The sequence below is a fragment of the Schistocerca americana genome, chromosome 3 (genome assembly GCF_021461395.2).
Source record: "Schistocerca americana isolate TAMUIC-IGC-003095 chromosome 3, iqSchAmer2.1, whole genome shotgun sequence".
Taxonomy (NCBI): Eukaryota; Metazoa; Arthropoda; class Insecta; order Orthoptera; family Acrididae; genus Schistocerca; species Schistocerca americana.
This window is the reverse complement of record NC_060121.1, coordinates 379081369-379101290: the sequence shown is the minus strand read 5'-3', so window position 1 is coordinate 379101290 and position 19922 is coordinate 379081369. Positions and strand designations below refer to the sequence as shown.

General features: G+C 40.5%; 1 protein-coding gene across 2 annotated transcripts in view; it reads left to right on the top strand.

Moving 5' to 3' along the window:
- The window catches only part of LOC124605924 (integrator complex subunit 5), a 126845-nt gene that overhangs the window by 41696 nt on the left and 65227 nt on the right, over nt 1-19922 (top strand). For both annotated transcript variants that reach the window (XM_047137878.1, XM_047137879.1), the window contains 3 exons: nt 10414-10556; nt 15407-15499; nt 15590-15716. In XM_047137878.1, the coding sequence (XP_046993834.1) occupies nt 10414-10556; nt 15407-15499; nt 15590-15716 (363 nt within the window). The remainder of the gene's footprint in view (nt 1-10413; nt 10557-15406; nt 15500-15589; nt 15717-19922) is intronic.

Here is a 19922-nt window from a genome sequence, read left to right as displayed (position 1 = left end):
AATCCTATTCAATACTTCCTCATTAGTTATGTGATCTACCCATCTAATCTTCAGCATTCTTCTGTAGCACCACATTTCGAAAGCTTCTATTCTCTTCTTGTCCAAACTATTTATCGTCCATGTTTCACTTCCATACATGGCTACACTCCATACAAATACTTTCAGAAAGGACTACCTGACACTTAAATCTATACTCGATGTTAACAAATTTCTCTTCTTCAGAAACGCTTTCCCTGCCATTGCCAGTCTACATTTTATATCCTCTCTACTTCGACCATCATCAGTTATTTTGCTCCCCAAATAGCAAAACTCCTTTACTACTTCAAGTGTCTCATTTCCTAATCTAATTCCCTCAGCATCACCCGACTTAATTAGACTACATTCCATTATCCTTGTTTTGCTTTTGTTGATGTTCATCTTATATCCTCCTTTCAAGACACTGTCCATGCCATTCAACTGCTCTTCCAAGTCCTTTGCTGTCTCTGACAGAATTACAATGTCATCGGCGAACCTCAAAGTTTTTATTTCTTCTCCATGAATTTTAATACCTACTCCGAATTTTTCTTTTGTTTCCTTTATTGCTTGCTCAATATACAGATTGAACAACATCGGGGAGAGGCTACAACCCTGCCTCACTCCCTTCCCAATCACTGCTTCCCTTTCATGCCCCTCAACTCTTATAACTGCCATCTGGTTTCTGTACAAATTGTAAATAGCCTTTCGCTCCCTGTATTTTACCCCTGCCACCTTCAGAATTGGAAAGAGAGTATTCCAGTCAACATTGTCAAAAGCTTTCTCTAAGTCTACAAATACTAGAAACGTAGGTTTGCCTTTCCTTAATCTTTCTTCTAAGATAAGTCGTAAGGTCGGTATTGCCTCACGTGTTCCAGGTTTCTATGGAATCCAAACTGATCTTCCCCGAGGTTGGCTTCTACTAGTTTTTCCATTCGTCTGTAAAGAATTCGTGTTAGTATTTTGCAGCTGTGACTTATTAAACTGATAGTTCGGTAATTTTCACATCTGTCAACACCTGCTTTCTTTGGGATTGGAATTATTATATTCTTCTTGAAGTCTGAGGGTATTTCGCCTGTTTCATACATCTTGCTCACCAGATGGTAGAGTTTTGTCAGGACTGGCTCTCCCAAGGCCGTCAGTAGTCCCAATGGAATGTTGTCTACTCCGGGGGCCTTGTTTCGACTCAGGTCTTTCAGTGCTCTGTCAAACTCTTCACGCAGTATCATATCTCCCATTTCATCTTCATCTACATCCTCTTCCATTTCCATAATATTGTCCTCAAGTACATCGCCCTTGTATAATTCCCACTATATCTAACTTCAACCTATCCATTTCCCTTTTTAAATTTTCTAACCTACCTGCCCGATTAAGGGATCTGACATTCCACGCTCCGATCCGTACAACGCCAGTTTTCTTTCTCCTGATAATGACATCCTCTTGAGTAGTCCCCGCCCGGAGATCCAAATGGGGGACTATTTTACCTCCGGAATATTTTACCCAAGAGGACGCCATCATCATTTAACCATACAGTAAAGCTGCATGCCCTCGGGAAAAATTACGGCTGTAGTTTCCCCTTGCTTTCAGCCGTTCGCAGTACCAGCACAGCAAGGCCGTTTTGGTTATTGTTACAAGGCCAGATCAGTCAATCATCCAGACTGTTGCCCTTGCAACTACTGAAAAGGCTGCTGCCCCTCTTCAGGAACCACACGTTTGTCTGGCCTCTCAACAGATACCCCTCCGTTGTGGTTGCACCTACGGTACGGCTATCTGTATCGCTGAGGCACGCAAGCCTCCCCAAAGCCACACAAATGCAAATCATTTAGCCTTCATTTCCATTGCAGCCGTACTTCTGTAAGAAACTTAGAATCTTAAATGATTTCAAATTTGGTTTAAAGGGATACACCACACTTCTTATTTTAACATATTGTTACATTGCATTCCACTTTACAGTATTACAATCATTATTAATAGAGAGCATTGATTGTTTGTTTAGACAACAGTCTTTGACATCACATAAACAAAAAATGAGTTGACAATTCTGTGGACTCCTTTCATTTGCTGTAAAGTTGTCAGCATTGTCACATCATGCTCCTTACTTGGTGGAGCCCCTCACTATTCCAAGCTGGGATTCCAAATCGCAGAACAAACACAAAGCGCTGCAGATACTGCAACTTGTAATACTACTGCAAAGCCCATCCCACCTTAAAGACACAAGACATCCATCCGTATCATGTCCCATGCAAATTTAACTAATAAATGGCTTCAGCTTTTGTGAACCTCCATCATCAGCTAGGTAGACATATTGTTACACTTCACTCTGCTGGGGTGATATGTTCCATGTCTTCTTGGAGTTTTTCGTGGTGGCATGCTTTAATAAAATCTTCTCAGTTTACAAGCCGCATCATTTTGAAAAAAACAGTCGGGCTTTTAGCAGCTCCAGCCCACTGGGGGTTTGAGCGACGTCGCATGGCACAAGCGACTAGCGCTATGTTTGAAATTGCCACTCTCATGTCCCTTCAAGCATCAAGCCTACATCTTTGCTTTTGCTCAGTGTTCAAAACCTGCCCCCCATACTCTGCCAAGTGTGTGCTTCTGGTGTCTGTTGTTTGAGCCAGAACTTTAATTTTTTTCAAATTGTATTTTATGCCCATTTTCTAGGCAATGTTCAGCCACAACCAGCTTCTCAAGTTCCCTTAGTTTGACATGTCACAAATGCTCTGCACAATGCTAAGCAAAGGAGAAAATGGTGTGACCTACATAAATACTGACACGTTCGCAGGAGATACCTTACACGTCAGGAACTGTAAGACCTTTGTTGTCTTCAACGGGGCATAACATATCTCTCTATCTTGTAGGTGTGCAGGAAGACTGGTCTCAGTCCACATCTCGTCATCAAGTGCCCTGTCTTGTTAGTAATTGCTCCACAGTATCATGCCTCAGAGAAACATTTTCTTTCTATATCTTTGGCAATCCATAAAGCCTGGGAGGTCTGGCTGCACATGCCATTAATTTCTTCGCCACTTCTTCAGGCATACTGGAGTACTTTATTAACTTTGCCTCTTCCACCGATTTATGAGGCGTTTTTCGTCGGTGTTGCTTGAAAGCTTTAGCAGTTTCTCCCTTGCTGTAATGATCTTCTCAGAACATGCACTTCAAGTGCCAAAACTCTGACTCTGGATGGTCGTCACCAGAAATAATCTTTTCCCTATGTATTAATGTGTTCAGTACTACTTTCTTGTGTACAGGGCAGTAAAAATTGTTGGCGCACGTTGGTGTGCATAGATTTCCTGTACACTGAATGACCAAGCCAGCTGAATGACCAAGGCAGCGTTCTGCTTTCCGTTCAAATATCCAAGAACGGTAGCTTGCCAGCCCTCTCAAATTTCCCAGTAAATTTAATGTTCAGATGAATATCACTCATGTGATCGACGAATTACTGCAGTGCATTTTCACCATGAGGTCATATCAAGAAGGTGTTATCAGCGTACTGTAGGAAGCAAGATGGTCACAGTCTTGCAGAGTTCAGAGCTTGCTCCTCAAAGCGCTCCATGGAAACGTTCATGACAGTTATGCCATCCGTCAGTTCATAATAATTATTGCGGTACATAAAGTACTTTGTTGTTAAGGCATGGCAGAAAGCTTGATGATCTCAGGTGGAAACTATAGCGCCGAAGGATCCAGCATGTCTTGTACCAGCATTCTCATATAAAGTGACACAGTATCCAAGCTAATCATTATGTCATTTTGGCCTGTCTTATTTTCTTGAGGTCTCAGTGAATGACTACAAGTTAACAATGAGATGTTCATAGTATCCCAGTTTGGGTGCTCATAACCCTGCCAGGTGCTTTTCCAATCTGTATGTGGGCAAACTGATTGCACTGATTATAAGCCTCAGAGAAACATTTTCTTTGTATATCTTTGGCAATCCATAAAGCCTGGGAGGTCTGGCTGCACATGCCATTAATTTCTTTGCCACTTCTTCGGGCATACTGGAGTACTTTATTAACTTTCTTGTCTTTCTGGTGATGGTCTGTGTTGGATCATGCCTAAGTTTCCTATATCTATCATCTTATAATAAATACAGCACCTTCAGGTAGTAGACTTTGATGTTCAGGACCACAATGTTATTTCCTTTATGAGCTGGCAAGAGAACCAAGTCCTCATTCTCATGTAACAGGCATAAGCCATGTTGTTCCTCCCAGCTAACATTGTATTTCAGTGGCTTAGTTCTCACTAGAATACAACTAGTAATTAGTCTGACAGCCTCCACCACCTTGTGCGAAAGATGCTTAACGCACTGTTCTTTTCCACTAACAATGTCCAATATTGGCAGACATCATGGCGCTGGAGAAAAATTAAGGCCTTTACTCATAGCAGCAACATCCAGTTCTTGGTTGGAAAGATTAACAGCCACTTTGTGGGTTTTTTGTGGACTCCAGGTCAGCAACTCCGTGAACTTTTACATGGAGCACTTTCAGGAGTGAGCTCTGAACTCTGCGAGGTTGCGATCATATTTCTTCTCATGGTACACTGATGACACGTTCTTAATATAGTCTTATGGTAAAAATGAACTGCAGTAGTTCGTCGACCACAGGAACAGTTTCCATCCCAACATTAAATGTACTGTCAAGTTGGGGACTGATGGCATACTTAAACACCAACAGTTTTCACCACGCCGTACACAAGGAAGTAGTACTGACAATGTTAGTACACAGAGCAAAGGTTAGTTCTAATGGCAACCATCTATAGTTTGAATTTAAGCATTTGAGATGCATGTTCAGAGAAAATGTTTACAGCCAGGGAGAAATTGCTAAAGCTTTCAAGTGACACTGATGCAAATGTGCCTTGAATTGGCAGAGGAGGCCAAGCTAACTGCATTCCTTCTATATTGTGGAGCAACTACTAGCAAGATTGGGCAGGTGCTAAAAGAGACATGAGCTGAGATCAGTGTTCTAGCCCGCCGCTAAAATAAGAGGTATGTTACACCCCGTTAAAGACAACATAGATGTTAGAGTTCCTGCCATGTATGGTGTCTTCAGTGAATGTGATATTGTTTACATAGGACAAACCATTTTCACTGTTGCTGGGCAGTGTGCAGAGCATTCACAACATATCAAACATAGTGAACTTGAGAAGTTGGCCATGGCTGAACATTGCCTAGAGAATGAACATAAAATAGTATTTGAAAAAAGTGAGAGTTTTGGCTCAAACAACATCATACTGGGATTCTGTTATTGAAAAAGTGGACAAAATTAGAACAAACAGCAACAGTTTCAACAGAGCCCAGGGGTACACACTTAATGGGGCATAGGGCCGTGCTTTGGACATTGAGTGAAAGCAGAGACATAGGGTTGATGCTTGTAGGGACATGGGAGCAGCAGTTTCAAATGTAGTGCCATCTACTTGCGCCACGTGACTTCACTTGGTCCTGTGATGGGGCGGAGCTGTCCAACTTGCCTTCCACGCACGCACCACTCCGGCTCTCTCTGAGAGGTTCCAGACACTGTCATTCCATCTGTATAAGCAGAACATCGTGCCAGCCCCAGCAGTCACGATGATGGAGACAGCTATTGAAAGCTCTAGTGTTTTATTCGAAATGACAAACTGATAAGATTTTATTGATTTGTTAGAGCACATACTCCACCTATTAGGTATATCGTGTCACAAAAAATATATGAAATGTAAGTAAATATCAACAATATTGTGAAAAGAATAGACTGATGTAAGTAAATAACAATGCAGTAATATCTATATTTTTTAATTCATCGCTTTTGAATTACTGTATTGACTGTCAACTTCCATATATTGTTGCATAATTTATTTATCACAAATAGATAACTTTGTCCAGAAGCTACTTTGGTATTCCTTTAAAGTAACCCCTCATTTAATTCATTGTTAAATTCTTTAGGTATGGTAAAACATTAAATATCTTAACTGTATGTTATCTGTACATTGCTTCTATTCAGTTGCACCTATAGCCCATTGTAAGTTCTCTAGGTATGTCAAAATAAGTATAAGCTTGACTGTTCATATTAGTTATGCTAGCCATCATTGCGTAAATTTCTAACCATGTACAGAAAATTGTTGAAATATAAGCATATCATTCAGTACACTCAAAATAGTTCAAATTCCTTTGTACAGAACCTATGACAATTTTTTTGCTACCACCAACTATAAAACAGTACAAACTCTCAACAGATTTTTTTGTCATTTGATAAATTAAATCTACAAAACCGTATCCTTCCCTACCCTCTCCCCACCTCCATCAGTTCAGATAATGGCTTTCAGTAATTGAGTATGGATAATCAACCTTACCATGGTTGTGTGTGTGTGAATGTGTGTACCATTGCTGGAAAAAGAGCTAGTGCTCAAAATATTGTGTGAATGTTGTTATCTGTTATTTGTTACAGTGCCCCATGCGTCAATCTTCTGTAGGTGAGCAGTTACCTTTTACTTACTTTATGTATAAACCCATTATAAAATTCACTAAGGTATACCTTCAAACATAGGCATCCATATTGTTTAACTGGGTGAGCACAGTCATTATTATTTTGTGTGTTACTGTATTATTGATATTTAATTCCTTACAGCAGCACATATTTTGTAATGACTTGCATTCCTTACAACAGCACAAATCTTGTAATGGCTTTACTTCTTTTTGGGTCAATGCAATCAAGCAATTGCAGATAAATTTTTGAGCAACCAGCAATTTTTTAGCTTTTTATTATTATTTTTTTTTTCTTTCAAATCCAGTATACCTAGACTGTTACAATTCAGGTAGGTTCCTCTACTTTACAACTTTGGAGTAAGCCTCATAATCTGTAGTATCTACCTCACTAGAAACTATCAATGACACCTTTTGCCTCAGAAGGGCATTCACACATCATATAACCTTCCAAAAAACAATTGTGTATGTAGGAGGAGGGTATGGACAGAGGAAAGATGCAGGAGAGGATGGATAGGAAGAGATGGGGAGGAGGGAACGGATGGGAGAAAGGGACAAGAGGTGATGGACAGGAGGGAGGAACAGGAGAAGATGGAGAGAGAGGGGAGGGGGGGGGGAGGTTGGGAAAAGAAAGTGGTTTGGGAAAGAAAAGAAGGAAGAGATGGATAGGGAGAGGCGAGGAAGAAGACGACTAGAGAATGATGGAGGAGGAGAAGATGGACACACACACACACACACACACACACACACACACACACAGAGAGAGAGAGAGAGAGAGAGAGAGAGAGAGAGAGAGAGAGGGGGGGGAAGATATGTATGTGGGGAGGGGAGCAGAAGCTGGACAGAGAGGGAGGGAGGGGGGAGGAGGAGAATGTGGATGTGGATGAATAAGATGTTTGGAGAGATGGGGTGGAAGAGATGGACAAAGTGAGGGAGAGGAGGGAAGAGATTGAGAGACAGAGAGAGTGGGAGGAGGAGATGGATAGATAGAGATGGGAGGGTGAGGTTGGCAGAGAGAGATAGGGGGAGGAAGAGGAGGACATAGAGATAGTGGTGGAGGTAGTGTGTCAAACGCACAGGAGAGCTAAGCTGCCAGGAATAGGCTAGTTTATGTATGTAAGAGTATAGCATCCTGATTGTAAGTATATGGGGCCTCTCTCCTAAGAGTCATCAGGTGCATTTTCTCTGGTGTTTCAGGAGGTATTTGCAATTTCATTTTTTCATTGCGTAGCTGAAGTCAGCCAACTTAAATGGTGCTCATCACATCTGTCATGTGGCACTTAGTGTCAGTGGAAAGTGTCAATGTGCTTCCCAGTAGAGACAAAATGGTTTTTAAACTTAAATGTTACGTGCTTATTCGATAGAGTGGTCCCAGATTAGTCTATTGCAATATTTGTTTTATCAATATCCTTTAACAGGGACAATAAAACTCAAAGAATAATCTGTACTCCAGCAACAACAACACCGCCCAGGCCCATGGTGACTGTTAATGCCAAGCATGCTGTGCTACTGACTCACTGATGAATTGCTGTTTATTCTTCATGTTTTACTGTCCCTACAAATACATATCGATAAAACAAATATCAGAACTAGACTAACTTGGTAGCACTGTATCAAAGGGGCATGTAAAATTCTGATTTAAAAATAATTTTTTTGTATTGGGGTACAAACCGATGCTTCTTGTTGACACATGGAAGATATGACAAGTAGTAATTGTTTGGGCTGACTCCAGCAACACAATGCAAAAACGAAATTGTAAATATCTGCCATAACACTAGGGAAAATGCGCCTGATGAATCTGAGAAGAGACTTCCAACACACCTCTCATCGCTCCTCTTTTCTCTTGTATTTTGAGATTACTTACTCTTACCTTATTGCAAACTCATACCTGATTACCTTTCTTTCTGTCTCTTAAGTACTCCTTTACCTTCCCCTGACAGTGACCAAAACATATTCCCTATCTACAACTTCCATTGAGTTACCAAAACTAACATCAGTTTATGCTGCTGTGGATTTCATTGATCTCTTTTGACTCTAATTTGTATGTTGATTAGCTACATTATCTCATGAAAGAAAGGTGTTGTTGAACCTTTTGTTCAAATAAATCACTACTACACTGCTCCAAAACTGAGAAAGTGTGACACAAGATGTCTATCTTAGTTAAATCTGTACTCTGTCCCAAGATATTCAAACCAGCACTCGTTTCTGAAGTTTGTTACACTATTTAATTTGACAAAACCAGTAGTTAATGGCTTTATCACTAATCAGGCCACACAGATATCCTAAAATGTAATTCCGTTGTTATATTTAGAATGTTGGACTGTAGTTCAGATATTCTATTATTTATTTCTATGTTTTATTCATGGGAATCGATAATAAGTTGATAGAATTTCTGGTTTAAATGTGCACTAGTGACTGGCGAACTGGACTGCCATTGATAAATCTGCAGCAGATGTGGAAATTGCCCTTTGTTGTGGACCTAATGTAACAGTTGTAGTCCTGTACAGTGTCAGCCACCTATCTTGCAGGGTCATAGACATTAAGTATTCTGCGACATGATAGTTGTGAGTTAATTTAGTTATCAATTTTCAACAAATTATTTCTTCTGAAATCTATCTTTCTTGAATGTACTACTTATTTATTTTATCATTGTTCCGCTGTTGACTTTGTTACTCATTGCAGCAGTGATATTCCTTGATAAATCTTCAATTATTTGCTAATTGCACTCTATATTTGATTTAATGGGGATCTTTCATCTTCATTTTTATCGAATACCACCATAGAATTATTCTCAGTCTTAGCGCAAGAGTGCCAGAATGCAATATTCCCCTTGTTTGCAATATTACCTGTGCTGGAAACTTAAAATCTTCAAGTAATTTAAAATTTGTTTAGAACTACACCACACTTCTTCTTTTAATGGCTGTTTATATTGTATTCCACATTTCAACATTGCAACCATTAGTAACAGGAAACATTGCTTCTCCATTTAGTTTGACACCAAACAACAGACTTTGACATTATATGAATGAAAAAATTATTTCAGAATTTTGTCTACTTCTTTTGTTCACTACAATGTCATCGGTATTATCACAGGGTGCTGCTTACTCAGTGATACACCTTGCTACCCCAAGCCGGTACTCTGAAACAGGGAACAAACGCAAAGCCCTGCAGGCACCTCAAGTTATGAACACACTGGAAATGCTGTCCCATCTTGAAAATGTGCAGCATCCAACCAAATTGTGTTACTTGGGGGGCTAACTATTTAATTAATAAATGGTTTCAACTACTGTGATCATTATTCATTGGCTAGGTAGACATAGGGTTACACATCACTCTACAGGAATGGCACATTACACTCCAAGTGATTGAGTCCTACATAATGTGTGAGTAGAACTGTTACTTAGGTTGTTTCTTTCTTCTTCTGTAAGTCTGTGGAACTCAAGGTTCTAAAAGTTTTTGTGTGTGTCTATTATACTGCTGCAAGTAATTTAGGTCTGCCTATTGTGCGAGTAGAAATGTTACTTAAGCCGTTTTCTCTCTCTTAGTTCCAGGGACTCAGTGTTTTAAAAGCCAGCACACCCATCAGTTTTTATATGTGTCTGTTATGTTTCTGCAATCTTGTTATTTTTTGTGTGGTTGTTTGTTTAGTGCTGAAAATAAAATACAGTTTTTCAGAGTGTGGAATACGCAAGTTCAAGAAATTTAACAGCTCCTGTAGGGAGAGTTGTACATACATATTTAACAAGAGAATGACATCAGAATCCACAGTCATGAAAGTGAAGTAAAGTTGGTGTGGAAATACACATTCCCCACTTGTGTTCGGAGAGCTGTTTACATTTTTCTGATGTATTTTTATTAACTATGCCTGTGTGTCTTGTATGTGTTCATACAGCATATTGTTATCAATGTTAACTTTTGAGCTGCTTGTCTGACATAATATTTGTTTATTACAGATACCAGTGTTGCTCACAGACCTCACTTTGATTGGGTTGTTGCTCATGTTGGAAGTTGCTTTCCTCATACTGTTATTACCAAAGTTCTCTCTTGTGGTTTGAAAGATTTTTGTCAACATGTATCTGCTGATGAGGGCGTTAAGGTAATTGGTTATTTATGAAAAGACATTTATATTATACAGTACTTCTTAAGCAGATGTCTAATTGTCAGAATCAGAAGTAATGAAAGCAAACACTGAACAAAATCAGTGATTACTGAAATCTTTAAATTGACAAACTCTTTCTCAAAGTGCAATGTGTGATGAGCTGTGCAGGCACAGCTATCCATAGCCAAGAAATGTGTAATATGATAACAGTGTGAAATGATTATATGATGCAGCTAGAGGAGATGGGTGAGAGAAAAAATAATGAGGAAAGTGTGCAAACAGGAAAAGATGGCACTTGTGGAACACCTACACTTATCAATTACATCAGAGACAGGTAAAAACAGAAAATCAGCAAATCATTAGCTTTTAAGGGAATGTGGCAATACACATCACTCACTATATGAAGTATTCTATCATCACACTTTAAATTTGACAAATTAGCTTTACAGTGACGCAAACTAATATCAGAATTGATTGGTAAACTACTGGCAGAATGATAAAGCACGTGAGCTCACATGCTATTATTATGTGGGCTTGGTGGGGAGGGGGTTAACAGAGCTCAATGACAAGTTTACTACCACCCATACGAAATTTGTAGAAACGGATGTGGTTAAAATGGACAAAGTGTGAGAAATGAGGTAAAAGCCAATCTGAGATAAAATTGCATTTACTATTCCCAAATCTCACCCATGATCACCTACACAATCGCACTAGCTCATATCATGGAAGATAGCATTAAAAGCATTAAAATTGTTCAGATGTTGTGAAACTGTTAAGTAAATCTAAGTGAGACAAGAGGAAAACTAAAATAGCATCACAGGAATATGTGGATGGCCGACAGCTTACAAAAACATGGATGAGCCAGCAACTCTAACAACACATTAGAAATATCACCCTAAAATTTTAGAGAACAAGTTTGACAATTCACAAAACTTTAAAAGTTGTACCACATTTCTTTGATTTTCAGTTAAAATAGAGGGCAAATCTATGGGCAAATGAGCTGCTACCCTGTGGCCTGAAAATAAAACACAGTCTAGTAAAATGTGGTGCACTTTGACCTGTATAGCACAAGCACCATGCATTGTAGGGTCCACTCATCACATGCTTGATAAGGTTGTGGCCTGTGGGAAGGTGAGTAAAGAGACCTCAATTCACATGTGTAGCTGGAAGGAGATATGCCATGACTTCGTCGTGGACTTTAGTGGACATGGTTTATTGTCTGTGGCTTCCAGCCACTCTTCTTTCCATCAACACATGGCTCTCTACCTCAACAGCGAGGCAGTAGCATGTAGGAAATGGCGCACTGAAGTACCTGAGGATCACAACATGCCTCCTTGGCTGCTACATCTGTCCTTTTATTCCCCTGTCACTCAACGAAAAGACACCTCCTTCCCCTGTCTTGTATGTGGAGAGAGGGTGTCCTGGATAGTACTAGTGCAAAATGATAGGCATTTGAAGGAGATCACCCACTTGTTGATGATCTCATCCGTTCCATGGTCTGCAACACATGCTTTACACTCAGTACTCAAGGTTTTTCCTTAGAGCAGCAATTCATCTGAATCTGTCACAGAGAAGTTAACTCGCCAGTATCATCTGCAATTATGTAATTCATCGGTATTGATTCTCTGTTGCTTCCACCGATTATCAAACCTACCCGCCCCCCTCCTCCGCAGTATCTTCCCTGCCCCTTACACTCATATTATCACCCCCTCTCTTCCCTTCCTCTACCACCCCATCTCTCTACTCTTTCTTGTGCTTCAATCATTTGGTACACACCATTTCCTTCTGCCTCCTTAGTGCTTTTGTCCTCACATCATGTAGTAGATGTTGCAAATGAGATCAATGTTTGCCAGGAGCTTGGTTTGCATCATTGATGTGGCTCTAAGATTTCAGGTTTTCCTGGTTTCCATAAATCACTTCCTTCAAATGCTACAATTCCTGCACCAAGGCCATAATGAATTTATTCTTCCACTCATGTTCAGTTAGCTAGGACTCTACCAATGGAGATAATATTATTGGCAAGACATTAAAATGTAACATTCTTCCACGCTTCTCTGTGAACCTTTGAGAAACACAGAAAGTGATGGTTGGTCATATAATGTAGGCTGTCTTCAATTAAAACTTTCACATGGGAAAAATATATTAAAAACAAAGATTCCATGACTTACCAAACGGGAAAGCACTGGTAGATAGACACAATAAAAAAACACACAAACACACACACAAAATTTCAAGGTTTCGCAACCAACGGTTGCTTTGTCAGGAAAGAGGGAAGGAGAGGGAAAGATGAAAGGATGTGGGTTTTAAGGGAGATGGTAAGGAGTCATTCCAATCCCGGGAGTGGAAAGACTTACTTAGGATGGATATGTGTGTGTGTGTGTGTGTGTGTGTGTGTGTGTGTGTGTGTGTGTGTATACCTGTCCTGTGTGTGTGAGTGTATACCTGTCCTTTTTTCCCCCTAAGGTAACTCTTTCCGCTCCTGGGATTGGAATGACTCCTTACCCTCTCCCTTAAAACCCACATCCTTTCGTCTTTCCCTCTCCTTCCCTCTTTCCTGGTGAAGCAACCGTTGTCTACCTTCTTCCTAAAATTCACAAACTGCTGGTTACCAAGCCCCCACAGAACATATCTGTGCATACATAGATCAACACCTTCAACCCATTACATGCAGTCTCCCATCTTTCATCAAAGACACCAACCACTTTCTCGAACGCCTGGAATCCTTACCCAATCTGTTACCCCCGGAAACCACCCTTGTAACATTGATGCCACTTCCTTATACACAAATATTCTGCACGTCCAGGGCCTCGCTGCGATGGAGCACTTCCTTTCACGCATCCTACCTAAAACCTCTTTCCTCATTACCCTAGCCAGCTTCATCCTGACCCACAACTTCTTCACTTTTGAAGGCCAGACATACCAACAATTGAAGGGAACAGCCATGGGTACCAGGATGGCCCCCTCGTACGTCAACCTATTCATGGGTCGCTTAGAGGAAGCCTTCTTGGTTACCCAGGCCTGCCAACCCGAAGTTTGGTACAGATTTATTGATGACATCTTCATGATCTGGACTCACAGTGAAGAAGAACTCCAGAATTTCCTCTCCAACCTCAACTCCTTTGGTTCCATCAGATTCACCTGGTCCTACTCCAAATCCCATGCCACTTTCCTTGATGTTGACCTCCATCTGTCCAATGGCCAGCTTCACACGTCCGTCCACATCAAACCCACCAACAAGCAACAGTACCTCCATTATGACAGCTGCCACCCATTCCACATCAAACGGTCCCTTTCCTACAGCCTAGGTCTTCGTGGCAAACGAATCTGCTCCAGTCCGGAATCCCTGATCCATTACACCAACAACCTGAAAGCAGCTTTCGCATCCCGCAACTACCCTCCCGACCTGGTACAGAAGCAAATAACCAGAGCCACTTCCTCATCCCCTCAAACCCAGAATCCCCCACAGAAGAACCACAAAAGTGCCCCACTTGTGACAGGATACTTTCCGGGACTCGACCAGACTCTGAATGTGGCTCTCCAGCAGGGATACGACTTCCTCAAATCCTGCCCTGAAATGAGATCCATCCTTCATGAAATCCTCCCCACTCCGCCAAGAGTGTCTTTCCGCCGTCCACCTAACCTTCGTAACCTGTTAGTTCATCCCTATGAAATCCCCAAACCACCTTCCCTACCCTCTGGCTCCTACCCTTATAACTGCCCCCGGTGTAAAACCTGTCCCATGCACCCTCCCACCACCACCTACTCCAGTCCTGTAACCTGGAAGGTGTACACGATCAAAGGCAGAGCCACGTGTGAAAGCACCCACGTGATTTACCAACTGACCTGCCTACACTGTGAAGCTTTCTATGTGGGAATGACCAGCAACAAACTGTCCATTCGCATGAATGGACACAGGCAGACAGTGTTTGTTGGTAATGAGGATCACCCTGTGGCTAAACATGCCTTGGTGCACGGCCAGCACATCTTGGCACAGTGTTACACCGTCTGGGTTATCTGGATACTTCCCACTAACACCAACCTGTCAGAACTCTGGAGATGGGAACTTGCCCTTCAGTATATCCTCTCTTCTCATTATCCGCCAGGCCTCAACCTCCGCTAATTTCAAGTTGCCGCCGCTCATATCTCACCTGTATTTCAACAACATCTTTGCGTTTGTACTTCTGCCTAGCCTGACATCTCTGCCGAATCTCTTTGCCTTTACAAATGTCTGCTTGTGTCTGTGTATGTGTGGTTGGATATGGGTGTGTGTGCGAGTGTATACCTGTCCTTTTTTCCCCCTAAGGTAAGTCTTTCCGCTCCCGGGATTGGAATGACTCCTTACCCTCTCCCTTAAAACCCACATCCTTTCGTCTTTCCCTCTCCTTCCCTCTTTCCTGATGAAGCAACTGTTGGTTGCGAAAGCTAGAATTTTATGTGTATGATTGTGTTTGTTTGTGTGTCTATCGACCTGCCAGCGCTTTCGTGTGGTAAGTCACATCATCTTTGGATTGGAATGACTCCTTACCCTCTCCCTTAAAACCCACATCCTTTCGTCTTTCCCTCTTCTTCCCTCTTTCCTGATGAAGCAACCATGGGTTGCGAAAGCTTGAATTTTGTGCGTGTGTTTGTGTTTGTTATTGTTTCTATCAACGTACCAACGCTTTCGTTTGGTAAGTTACATCATCCTCTCAGCCCGGAAGTTTTAACTGAAGAGAGTGATGGTTGGGTTTGAGAAAAGTGTTGCTAATTTTTCCAAATTTTTTTGGTAAGTTTGTTGATCTCTTTTTTTTACTTCATAATTACATTTCTATTATTCTGACCATGTATGTTCCTTGTCCATGTTACAGGCTCCAAAACTAAATTCTGTTGTTGGTATCCTTGGTCATCTGGCTGGCAGCCATTTTGCAGATATTCGAACTGCTCTTTTGGAGCTTTTTAAGGTACCTAGAAAATGATATGAAATATTAATATTTTCTTTTTTAAAATATTTATGCCATTTGTTCCTTCTGTTCATTTCCTTTTTATTTCAGTGGAGTTTGGAACCTGGAGGGGCAGATGAGGCCCCACAGAGAAATGCTACTGTGCCTTTCCTCGTTCAGCTGGCATCCCTGTCTCCTGTTCTGCTCCGAGCTCTGACCACAGATGTTCTGCAGACATGTGAGTGCACTGTAACTATTTTTTCAATTGGATGCAATTAAACTGGGCTCATATTTGGGAGGATGACAATTTAAACCTGCATGCGACCACCTGGCTTTAGGTTTTCCGAGATTTCCCTAAATCGCTCTAGGGAAAAGCTGGGGTGGTTCCTTTGAAAGGGCACGGCTGATTTCCTTTCCTGTCCTTGCAACAATGTGAGGTTGTGATCTGTTGCTAATGGCCTTGATGCTGACGGGATGTTAAACCCTAATCTTCCTTCCTTCCTTTATTTCTAATTAAACATGAAGGCATAGAGATCAAAATCCACCCACCCCTACACACACACACACACACACACACACACACACACACACACACACACACTCACACTCTCTCTCTCTCTCTCTCTCTTTTTCCTGGTTATCATTATATTAGAATTTTTGAAAGCTTTGTGTGCTGTGGATAGTTGTTTTGTTTTAAAAACACAATATCAATGCAATGTTTAAACTTTCTGTATGTGTGTGAAATTTATAGATTTTAAGCATGTATTGCAACTGCAATTCTGCTCTATGCACGGTTCGGTGTTCTGCAGATACAACATATTAAATGGACTTTATAAACAAGACAGAAGTAATGTCTATGATACACATTACCATTCCTTCAGGGATGACAAATGTGCTAACCCATTCATTGAAGATAATAGCATTTTGGAAAGAAATTAGTATTCTGGCTACTTGAAAGATAGTATTCTGGTTACTTGGAAGAATGATTATAAATACTGGAGTAATTAGAGTTAGTATCCAATTTTATGCAGACATTGTGTCCAATAAAGAAAATTCTTGGTACACACTGGATAGAAAACAGAGATAGCTGCAGAAACTATTGATAGTCCACTCGATACACGCCATTCTATGGAACACATATTTTTTGGGGTAGACAATTATGGTTGAAGGAATTAATTTGCATGCCATATGAAGTAAAGGAACAGTGTCTTTGATACAAAGTTACATATTTAGTTTGAAATCAGGCACTTCATGTTTTGATAAAATGAGTTACAAATATGTATCAACAGAATTAGTTATTAGTTTGATATTTTATGAGAAGAATCAGCTGATAACTTGCAGACAGTCAACCCCCATTTGTCTTTAAGAGTTACAACAACAGAGATCCACTTAGTCATAGTCATAGTCATAGTTACATCGAAATCTTTCCAACATAGAGATCTTCAGAGTCATAGTGCTTGTGGTGTGTCTAACAATTGTTGGTGTAACATGTTCTGCTGCCTTTTCTTTCACACCCAGTTTGGCAGATCTCCTTTCACACAGGGTCCATCTACAGTATTGAAAAAATGTCTTCCCCCCCCCCCCCCCCCCCAGGAACAATAAATGTATATTATTTTTGCTCCTAGTGATCATCAACATGTGTGGTAAGATGGTTGCTATTGTCACTGATTTTGTAAAAAGTAGTGCAGATTGCAAATAGTAATACATTACTAGTAGCTGAGTTTCTTAAAATTACATATCCTATACTGCCTACCTCAGAACATGTGTGCACAGCTGGTGTCCCATGGGCCAAATGCAACCTGGGATGGTTTCAGTCCATCCCGTGGAAGAAAATTTATAGGAGAGAGAGTGAGGTGCTTGCATTGTATTTTGCCCAAAATGCTTTACAGATATTCTCATAATCAGTCATCAAAAAAATGTGAAGTGGAGTCAAATTAAAATCTAAGAGTGTGATTAAAAATTGACATTTTGTTCTGTAAGTTGGCTGTACTGTTATCAATGATGTAAGAAATGCCCTACAGGTGGCATCATACTACAGACTAACAAAATGCGGCCACAGTACCAGTTCAAAATTGTTAGCTCACTTGCAACTTGCACCAAGGAAGAACAGTGTTCTGTCATACATTTTCTGATCAGTGAAGGTACAAAACCTATTGAAGTCCATCGGCGTGTGAAGGTCCAGTAAGTGATGCATACCTATCACTGCAGCAAGTGCATGAGTGGAGTAGATAGTTCAGAAATGACACGACTTCTCTGACAGATGCCCAGTGCCCAGGTTAGGCACACTGTGTTGTGACACGAGTCTACTGCAGCAGTTGAAGGCATTTTGGTGGAAAATCACCTTTTGACGTTGAATCAAATAGCCACAAATCTGAACATTAGTCATTGCATCATTCATGACGTGCTTAAGTTTCACAAAGTGGTTGCAAGATGGGTGCCACAGCAGCTCATTTCAGAACTGAAAGTGTGACCTGCTGACATTTGTGAAGTACTTTTCCATCACTTTGAAGCAGAAAGTTATGGCTTCTTCACGAGAATTGTTACAATACCACAAACCTGACACAAAGAGAGTAAGCAAGCATTCCTCATTACCAAAAACCCAAGAAGCTTCGGATGCAGCCATCTGGAGGGAAAATTTTGGTGACGTTCTTTTGGGACTGAACGAAGCATTGTCTTGGAACACTGCACAACTAGGAGAAACACCACAACCAGTGTATTGTATTTCAATATGTTAAAAAACCTGCAATAAGATCAAAGTGAAAGAAATTTCTGATAACAGATGTCATTCTTCAGCATGGCAGTGTTTGTACTCGTACAGCCAGTGCAACTCTTGCGACCATCGATGACCTACACGTTGATACTCCACCACATCCACCATACTCATCAGATCTTGCACTGAGTGGTTACCACATGTTGGATCACTCAGAGAGGCAATGGGAAGAAAGAAATTTTGTTCCGATGAAGAGTTGTAGTAAAAGTGCACATGATGGAGAAATCTGTGCACTTTCTATGTGCTGGAGCAATTGTGTTGAACGACAGGAAAATCATGTCGAAAAATGACACACTTGTGTTCCACCTTTGTTCAGTAAAAGAAATTGTAAAAAATATTTAAAGTTTTCGTTTGACTCCCCCTGATATTTTTAGACACATGTTTAGAAAATGTTTGCTTGTAATGTTTGTGGATATTAACACACTATACTTTAAACTCTCAAATGACCTGCATGTGGCCAAAAATTGCCAAGTTATTCATAATTGCTTATCAACTGAGATTGCCTATCTCATTGCCATGTTATATTTTTCTGTTCTTTACATCAATCTTAGAAAAATAATTATTGTCCATTGTGGACAAATTAGAACACTGCAACTGTTGAATTTGGAAGAAATTTATAATGAATTAGCTGCAGCCAGTTGCTTTTTTAGGCATTTATTTTTCCATGATTGCATTTCAGGGTGCCTGGTATGTTTACATTTATTTACACATTGTGAATATTGTTTCTTTATAAAGTCAGTGCAGAATTTCAACAGAAGTTTTTAAGACAGCTATTGTAAAATTTTACAATTAAAGAAACAAGTTTCATAATGTGGAAATAGTAAACATCTGATGATGGGGTTAATATGAAATGAATGTACTCTAAAAAATTCATCTCTTGAGGCACCATATTTTGGCATGCCATGTCGGGTGCCATTCATATCTGTGCATTACCCCATAAACATTAATATCTTGGATGCTGTACTTTTGACTTTATGCTGCAGTCATGTCAAGTGACAAGGCAGCCTGTGAACCTATCAAAGTATGTGAATCAGACCTGCTAGTCACCAAAGGTTGCCTATGCCTGCTCCAGAAGACAATTTCAACTTAAATTTACAAAGAACAACTTTTCAAAGCTATTGAGACATAGTGTGGTTGTACAGTGATTGTGTATCAGAAAGTGGTTTCAAACAAGTTTTCTCTCTGCACAGGCCAGATGATGCGAGGTTCCGATAGTTCTTACCCTGATATTGGGTGACAAAGTAAAATCTGATTGGGAGCTAAAACATCCTTCAGTCTTGCTCACCTTATCATGTCCACATGCTCACCAGTATCTTCTGATTGCACTTCGTTTCTCAGAGTGCTATAGTTACTTCAGGAAGTTAAGAGTAAGATCCCATATCCAATCCTGAAATAAATTTGATGCCTCTCTTAAACAGCACATTGTATATTGTGCTGTTGGTTACAGTGACCACACATTACAAAGTTTCTTCATTATTTGGAACATCATATTTACATTGATAAGGACCGTGTCCAAAAATGTTCTGTCTTACTAAACAGATTCCAATTGAGCAAGTATATAACAAGTTTTCTCTTTCCCTGTGACATTTCTGGCATTGCCACAGTCTCTTTTTCTCTGTGGCTCACATCAAACCTCCAAGGCAGGACACAGAATAAACCGCCCAACCAGCAGGT